At 30.3% G+C, this 9,336-nt stretch overlaps 3 protein-coding genes across 3 annotated transcripts; 1 reads left to right on the top strand and 2 right to left on the bottom strand.

The window, feature by feature from the left end:
* Positions 1 to 154: 154 nt before the first annotated feature.
* On the bottom strand, positions 155 to 1,262 carry LOC128956640 (uncharacterized). The gene is made up of 3 exons (XM_054302359.1): positions 744 to 1,262; positions 565 to 675; positions 155 to 499 (listed from the first exon to the last, which is right to left on the bottom strand). The coding sequence occupies exons 1-3, from the start codon at positions 1,241 to 1,243 to the stop codon at positions 196 to 198; spliced, it is 915 nt and encodes a 304-aa protein (XP_054158334.1). The 5' UTR covers positions 1,244 to 1,262; the 3' UTR covers positions 155 to 195.
* Positions 1,263 to 1,780: 518 nt separating this feature from the next.
* On the top strand, positions 1,781 to 2,479 carry LOC128956608 (basic salivary proline-rich protein 2-like). Its single transcript, XM_054302327.1, has one exon. It carries the CDS (start codon positions 1,781 to 1,783, stop codon positions 2,477 to 2,479), a length of 699 nt encoding a protein of 232 aa, XP_054158302.1.
* A 3,267-nt stretch (positions 2,480 to 5,746) lies between these two features.
* Positions 5,747 to 8,541, bottom strand: LOC128956630 (probable serine/threonine-protein kinase MARK-A; the record flags this gene model as incomplete). Its single annotated transcript, XM_054302348.1, has 2 exons — positions 8,496 to 8,541; positions 5,747 to 7,946 (listed from the first exon to the last, which is right to left on the bottom strand). A coding segment is annotated over exon 2 (2,061 nt), but the record flags the coding sequence as incomplete, so codon positions are not given.
* Between the last annotated feature and the right edge of the window lie 795 nt (positions 8,542 to 9,336).

Here is a 9,336-nt window from a genome sequence, read left to right as displayed (position 1 = left end):
AAACATTAAAAAAGTTTTCAAAAAAAGTTTTGAATTAATTAATTAAATTAACATTTAATTATCATTTATTTTATTGATTATCTTTTATTGATTGATTGATTCAAAAATTTTTTTTAATAGACATATATATATATCATTGACTGACCAATTCATCAGATAATGTCTTAAATAATTGTTTTTTGTTGTTTGTATGAATCAAACTTGACTTTTATCGGCCACTAACTGGTGATAATCATATTGTTTATCAGTATTATGGATCCAATCTTCAATTTTTTTCTTGTTTGACTCGTTGATGGCCCGCAAAACCTGGACACAAAAGCTCAGGTGTCGGCTGGCCTTCAGATGTCTCTTATATTTAGCCACCAATTCATCCACCAATTTGACMGATTCGTCCAATTGATAGTCCACTTGACTATCATCAGTCTTACCATTAATGATAGTCATCTTGAGTTTGATATCATTTTTGACGACACTGTTTATTGTCTCAAATTTTACTACACTATTGATTGATTAAAAAATTAGTTTAATATTAATTTTTAYCGAAATTAAAAAAAAATAACTAACGGTTCGCTATGTGTTGTCAGTGACGGTGGCGGTGGCGGTGACGGATGAGGAGGAGGCGAGACATCAGTAGTCTTAATGTCCAACTTTGATGTGGTAGTGTTGGCCACAGATCTGATAAACAAAACAAACAAAAAAATCAACTTTTTTTTGTTGGTATAACTATTTCATACGATATTTACGTGTCTTTATGTCCGACACCACCGACACCATCGGCAGTGACAGCACCGGTATGTTCGGCTACTGTTGCTGTTGTTGTCGGTGTCGGTGTCGTTGTCGCCAACAGTACATCCATTTGCATGGCTTTGGCCATAAATTTCTGATAATCCAGTTCTTGATTCCATAAAAAGTGTACAAAATTACTGGTTTTTTCCACTTCTCTGACCGCTTGTTCCGATTGGCAGCCAATCGACTGACACTCGCGAGACCAGAGATTGACAATCAGTGACAGTTCGTGATTAGCTCGGAGTGCAGTTTCCCGATCGTTGTTCAAACGGGTCATATGGTCGTTGATGTCCGCTATCGGACGCAAACGGTTCAACAATGATGACTGAGATTTCTGGTCAGTGGCTGTTTTCTTGTAGATTACCGACAATATGCTGATCACCCGATCGTAACATTTGTCCAGTTCTTCGTCTTTGATATCGTAATCAAAATTTATAGATTTTTCTTTGACTTTCATAGCTATTAATAATTTAGTAATAATTGTATAATTAATTGATAGTAAATATCTAAATATATTTAAAAAAAAATTAATTAATTGATAGTAAATGTCATCAAACAAACAAAACAAAACGTGAAATCAATAATTAAATTGTTTTTTTTTGTTGTTTGTTTCAATAGTTTTAAAAATTAATTCAAATATAATCACTGATTAATTGGTATCAAAAAATTATTTTAAAAAAATTATCTAATAATTACTGATATAATTGTTTTGCGCGATATTTTTTTAATAGGTGTTAAATACAAAAACTATTAAAAAAAACATAAAAAAAATAATTCAAAAAATAATTAACAGTTAGTTAACACTTTCAACAAACAAAATCAGTTAAAAAACAGTTCAAAACAAATCACTACTTATCAGATCCAATAGACCTATCAAATTGGTGTCCCATATAAACATATAGATCATCCCATAGACTATCTCATCCATTAGATATCAATCATAAAAACTGTTTGAAGATAACAACAACAACACCACAACCACAACAACAACAGCATGAGTGACAATACAGAAAAGCCGTCCAAAATGGGCGGATCGTCGACAGCCTCCGCAAAGAAAGCTATGCCGAAGGCAAAGGGCGGCGGCGGCGGTGCTCGCGGTCTGTGTTGGGTTGTGTTGGGCGGTGCGGCCGCCAGTTTAGGTTATTATCTATTGATGCGTAAGCCGGACGTCGGCAATGGTGGCGGTGGCGGCGGAGGCCATCCACCGAAAGAAGGCGACACCAAAAACAAGAAGAAAGAGTTGCCGCCAGCGAAGGTCGCCGCCGACAAAAAAGGTGGTGACAGTCACTCAAAAGGCAGTGGTAGTGGTGGTGGTGGTGGAGGAGGGGCTGGAAGTGGTGGTAGTGCTGGTCCAAAGACAGCTCCAAAGCCTCCTCAATCACCGGATGAAGTGACCAAAAAGCAGGCGAAAGTGCCGACAAAACCCGATGGACAACAGCCGGCCGAACCGAAAAAACCGTCGCAACCGCTACCACCGCCACCGGCGCCGCCGACACCCGACTCCGCGGCTAAGAAACCGTCAGCGAAACCGATGGGCGGCGGACCGGATGTCGGAAGTGGCGGACCAGCTAAAGGAGCTAAAGGAAAGCCTGGAGGAGGAGGCGGAGGAAATGAGAAACCAATGATGAAACCATCGGTGGACACCAAAAAACCCGTCAAAAAACCCGATGACAACAAACATAAGGGACACTAAGTATTTTTTTTGTTATTTTATTCAAAAAAAAACAATCAAAAAACAAAACACACAAAAAAACAATTTGAAATTATTTTGGGATCTCATGGTGTCATCCATTCATCCATTGATCAGTCCATCTCTGAAATGATTTGATTGATATTTTATTTTTTTGTATTTTTTGTTTGTTTGTTTGTATTTTATTAAATCTTAAAAAAAATAAATTCAAAAAAAACAATTAATTTTTATGATATTTCAGTTTTTTGTTTGTTTGTTGGTCTGATTGGACTTAAATTTTTTTTGTCGTTTATTATATGATTATTATTATAATAATTAAAATAAATAAATACTATTTTTATAAAAATATAATTAATAAAAGTTTTCTGTATTTCAATTGAATAACAATTTTTTTTGTGTTCAATACAGTAAACTGTAATAACTTTTTTTTTATTATTAATATATATGATATATACATACAAACCCATAGATATATATACAGTATATAGAGGTATAGGAGATAGGGTTGACCATCAAAGTTGACCAATTAATTTAGTGGACAACTTACTGATAAATCAATTGTTTTTGTTGTTAATTGATATTTACATTAAAAAAATATATACAATAAATACAAGTTATGAGATCCGCGATCAACAAATGGCTTAACAAAATAGGCCGCACTAGAGGTTTACCGCAATACCTGTCCGCAAACTATAGGTTAAACAACTACTACTATAGCCATGAGTTGAACCAATTGATTACAAGTGGACACACATTTCCGTTTGAATACTGTCACCGACTCGATCGGCAATTGACCGGTCATTTTGAGGACAATCATCGTTTCAACGGCGGCGGCCGAAAAACCAGACAATGCTATTTCAATTACCTACTAATGGATCCAAATATTACTGAAAACATGACTCAAGATGTCTATATGTCGGATGTCGGCATCCGTTTCACAGATAGTCGTCTACTGTTGTCGTCTTCATCGATGATCACTAAATCTGGAGATATGTTCGCCCGGTTTGTCCAATCAATCTTCTATGTGGGCAAAGGTCAAGGAAATCGGGCCTACGATCACATCTATGAAACCATGAGAGCAGGTCACAGGTCATCATCATCGGCTAAATGTAAACGCATTGCCCAGATTTGGTCCACCGGTGGTAAGGGCGTGGTTTCGGTGACCTGTTTCGGTAGCGTTGATTCCGAGGAAGCCCTCGATCGCGAATCGATGCTAATCGCAGCCATCGGTTTGGACAGACTGACCAACCAGTCAAAAGGTGGTGGCCATAGATATAACCGGATACCACTCGACTGGACTGACCACCAGAAACGGCTGTTCGGATCCTATCTATTGTTTAAGGCTTTTCATATATATCTGGTTAACGGTGAACGACAGATCCGACCCAAATCAATAACCGACAGTTTTTTTTAAATAATATTTATTTATTTTTATTATACATGTATATAATGTATTATTATGTTATTATATACTATGTATGTAATTATATATATATTATAGTTTTATTTTTTTTTAATTTTATATATATATTATAGTTATTTTTAAATCTCTTTTAATCTTTAATTTATAATTAATTAATAATAATAATAATTTTTATATCTTTAAAATTTTATTATTTTTTAGTTTACCGATAATTTTCGTTTATTATTAGATAATATATTTATATAGATATTTATTTAAGATTATTAGATTTATGAATTTTATGAGAATTTAAAAAAAATATATTTTATTTACTATATATTTATTAATTGTTTTTAAAATAATATATTATTATTATATGTTTGTGTTTTTAAAAAAACTTAACTTAAAGTTTATTTAATTGAATAATAAATATTTTTTTATTTTTAAAAAATAATTTATTATTATATATATTTATGAATTTTTCAAAACTTAACTTAAAAGTTTATTTAATTTAATAATAAATGTTTATTTGTGTGTATAATTTTTTACTGTTAATATTCAATAGATAATTTAATTAAATAAAATATAATTATTTTTTTGAAAAAAATTATAATGATATTAAAATAATAATAGTAAACTTTTTTTTAAATGAATTATTGTACATAATTATTATTATTACTATTAAATAGCACTAATAAAATAATGACTAAAAATTTCAATCAATTTTGAAAAAAAAGTTTATCAAGATAAATTTTCCATAAAATTTACTTATCATTTATTATTTTTTAAAAACATTTATTAAATTATTTTATTATTTAAGGAATATTAGTGATGATGACTAATTATTATTTTTAAAAAATAGCTAAAAATAATTATAATATACTAAATAATTATTTAAATAAATATCAATTTATAATATTAAATATAGTTTAATAATTATTATTCAATCTAATTATAAATATAAATATATAGATTTTTAAATAAATGGTTATTTTATTATTATTTAATAACAATTTTAATAAATTATTGAATTATTCAAATTTTTTCTGTTAATAAAAATAAATTATTATTATTTTATTTTATCCCTGAAATTGTTTCATTACACTAGATATTAGTAATAATTTTATATTAATTTTTTTGAATATTATTTAATATTATTTTTAAATAATTATTTAGATTATGTGATTCAAAAAATTAATTTATTATTTTTAACACTCAAAAAAAATATTATTAATATACTTAATCATAATCAAGCATATCATCACAATTAGTTCAATAAAATTTATTTAATATTTAACTTATTAAAACTTATAATAAATATATATTATCTGATTTTTTCTAAAAAATCGTAAATCTATATTTTTAAGCAAAAATATCAATATATTATTATATATAAATATATATATACACATAATTTTTTTTTAAAAAATTTATAACAAAAACAATTAGTTAAAAAATAATAAATTAAAAAAAACAATTTATAACTTTTTTTATATATATATATCTTATTATATAAAAAAAACAATTATAACAGCAAATGAATGAATTAGGAATAAAAATACAATAAATGAATGAATAAAAAATAATAATATTATTATTACTATAATAATCACTAAAATAAAAACTATTATTAATATAATAATAATATAATTAACAATAATAATTAATTATATACCACTAATGGGGTATCTAATTAATTAATAATAAAATTATTATATAATAACAATTTAATTATAAATTTATATATATTTAAGATAATAACAATATATATATATATATAAATAATATTTTTCAATATATATATATACATTAATAATAATAATAACAATTTATATTTTCTGGCCAAACAATGTATTGTTATTATAATTGCTTATAATATTATTATTATTATTATTATTATTATTATTATTATTATTATTATTATTATTATTATTATTTTGTTGATGAGAAGTGGTCACCGATGCGGCTGTTGTGGTGGTATTGTTGATGAAATGTTTTTTCCTCTGATGTTGCAGTAGTGATGTCTTCCAGACTGAAACAAAATCGCAACCATTATAATCGCATTTATGTTTCTTATCGCCGGTATGTTTGAACATATGTCGGCGCAGGTCGCGGAGGAAATGCGGTGTATAGCCACAGTCGGGCCACGGACACCGATATCGGCCAACACCCGAATAACGGGTACGCTTGTATTCGTCCGGCGGTCGGTTAGTACAGGTAGTTGTAGGACAAGTAGTAGTAGTTGTGTGATTCGGGATCATTGTTGTGGTTGTTGTTGAGGGCGATGTCATCATTGGTTGAGCCGTCGATGTCGTGGTGCTGATGATAGTCTTATCGACAATAAATGTCGGCATCAATGATGATGACGATGTCGGCAGCGATACTGAAGACTTTTGATGATGAGTAGTAGTAGTAGTAGTAGTAGTAGGAGTGGCGGCTTCGGTAGCCGTCAGTCGGTCAAAGAGAGCCGACTTGAATGTCAGCTCTGGTTTAGTAGTGTTGTTGTTGTTGTTGTTGTGATTATTAGTAGTGATATAATCATTACATTTACGCCGACGTTTGACACCATCATCTTCAACAACAACAACAGCATAATCATCAGCCAAGTGACAGCTATTGTCAACAACAACTACCGGTGCACTACTAGTACTACCGGTTCTTCTCTTATTAGTTAAATTGACCGCTTCTTCTTCTTCTTCTTCAGGCAATGACGTATTGTTGTCAATCATCTGCTGAATCGTTGAACTGCTGTCATCGTCGTTGTCGGCAATAATATGGCGGTCACACGGTTTCTGATGACTCTTCATATGATTGTCCAGTTCTTGGCGGCTCAACATCCGGATGTCGCACCGGTCGCAGTGATAGATCGACTTTCGGATGTGATTCCTGCGGTGATGTATTAGCGACTCTTCGTTGTCAAAACGGCGGTCACAGTCGGGCCAATCGCAGGCCTGTAGGCCACTGTGTTGTTGGCCACCATTGCGTCTGCTCTGATCGCTGCTGTAGACTCGGGTTGAGGACAACAACGACGATGACGACGACGACGACTCGCTGGTGGCCGACGGACTCAGCGCTACGTATTGTAAAACAGTTTCGTCGTCGGTTACCATCGCCGCCATCGGCGACATGTCTTCGTGTTTATGGTTATGTTGTTTCAACAGCTCTTTGGTCGTACCGTTGAATGTTAGATACGGTTTGTTRTTGTTTTGTTTAGTCGATTCCCGATTATTATGGCTATTATGGTTGGCCATCATTACAGAGTTTGTTGGCGATCGGCGGCGAAACACTGCCGCCGACTGGTTGTTGTGATGGGGCGTAAAAGTTGTCGTATAACTGGTATCGGCGCCCATGAATACTGACGATTCGGACATTTCCTGCGGCGGTGTCAACAGTCCAGTGGAAAACCTAGTGTTGGTCGTCGTCGTCGTCGTCGGCGGCGACAGACTGGCCGTCGATCGGTTAGTATCTTCTTCTTCCACCTCTTCTTCGGTATCGCAAAAACTTGCCGGCGGTGTCGGCCTATCCGTTATATAGCACTTGTCATTGTTATTGTTGGTGATGTTGGTGGCGGTGGGGGTACTGGTGCTGGTGGTTACAGTTGTCGACTTATACACTAGTTTATCGTACTGTTCCTGCCAGACTTTGATCTCAATACCCGCTTCCTGTGCCATACGCCTCAGTGGGCCATTCAGGTGCTCATTGCACCGGCATTGTTTATTTTGGTCGACCAATTGCATGGCCTGAAAACCTTTGGTACTTGATTTTCGGACATTTTCTAGTATACAATTAAACTGCGATAGAGTGGTCAGTTCGGTCTTCAGCCGCTGATTGTCCATTTCCAACGATAACATATACTGCTGGAGCTCTTTGATGGGCAAACATATCAGTTTTGATGGTATTGTTGACGACATGGTATGGGTGTTCATCATTATAATTATAATTAGTATTAAGCTTATGTATCCCCCAATTGAATGGCCAGTCAGTCAGTCAGTCAATTAGTTTAGTCAATGATTGAAAAAAAAACTTTTTTTTTCTTTATTATTATTATTAGTTTTTTTTCTCGCAATTCTATAATTATATTTGAAATAAAAACAAATTATTGAAATAATATATCAATATTTAAAAAATAAATAAATATAAAACAAATTATATTATAATTGTAATATAAAAAATATATTTAGAAATTTTAATAAAATAAATCTAATTAATATTTAAATATTATTTTTTTTATATAATTAATTATATCAATTGTTAATAAGTTATTATTAAATTGAAATAAAAAAATAAATAAATATTTTTTACTAATATTTCACATAAAATATTTCACATTACAGTATAATATTTCTTAATAATAATTAAATAGATAAATGTTATCAAAATAAAAATAACAAAAAAAAATATTTCAGGTATTTATGTGAAACTAATATACAATATAATATAAAAATAAAATAAACAAACAAATAAATTGATTAATAAAACAAATAAATAAAATAAAATTGAAATATCTTTTTTTTGATAAACAATAAATAAATTTCATAGTATTATTGATAGTAAATAAAAACTATTAATAAACAAAAATATAATAAAAATTAATTAAAAAATAAATAAAATTCTTACCTTATAATATCAATAAAATCAGCAATGCAAATTTTGTTAAAATCATCATCATGATAATTTATTAATAAAATTTTTTAAAAAAAAATTTCATCAAATATTTATATACTGTTATATATATATATAGATATTATAATTAGTTGTGAAATCAATCAATTGTCAGTGTCATCAAGTTTTCATCACAAAAATAAAAAATAATTATTATATATAATTAAAAAAAAATCAAATAAAACAATCAATCAGTTTAAGATATATTGATGTTTAAAAAAAATTAAAATTATTATATAAAACAATATTAATAATATTTAAAATTTAAAGTTTGTCATCAAAAAAATTATTAAAAAATAATTTCATTAACAGTCAACAAACATCATAATAATAATAACACAACAAAAATAAATAACTTTTTATTATTAATATTTATTAATAAAAAAAAAATAGTCTCATATACACACTCTCACTATATAATATCTATTGAGAGCTTAGTTAGATTATAATGTGGACAGGGAGATATATATATTATGATTTTTACAAATAAATAAATAAAATACACAAATTTTTAGTATGTATGTATGTGCTAAAAAAGTTATTAATTTTATTATTATACTAGAAACTAGGAAATACCAAGGTAACAAAAAAACATAATATACATACAGTACATACATACAGTTTATTGCTACCTTGTCTCTGCACACACACACACACACCATCATCATCTGTATGTCTACCACCCCCAGTGGCGTACCCGACCCTATCTAACCGGTTAGCTTAGCCACACATTGAACTATGGTCTAGCTCGGGTATGTTTAGACAGCATAGGTATTGATACTAGCTGACCATTGTC

This window comes from Oppia nitens, unplaced genomic scaffold (assembly GCF_028296485.1).
Source record: "Oppia nitens isolate AA-2021 unplaced genomic scaffold, nextdenovo-longstitch-racon4-pilon3 scaffold31_pilon_pilon_pilon, whole genome shotgun sequence".
Taxonomy (NCBI): Eukaryota; Metazoa; Arthropoda; class Arachnida; order Sarcoptiformes; family Oppiidae; genus Oppia; species Oppia nitens.
Note: the sequence above shows the minus strand (reverse complement) of the source record. Positions and strands in the feature narration are given on the sequence as shown.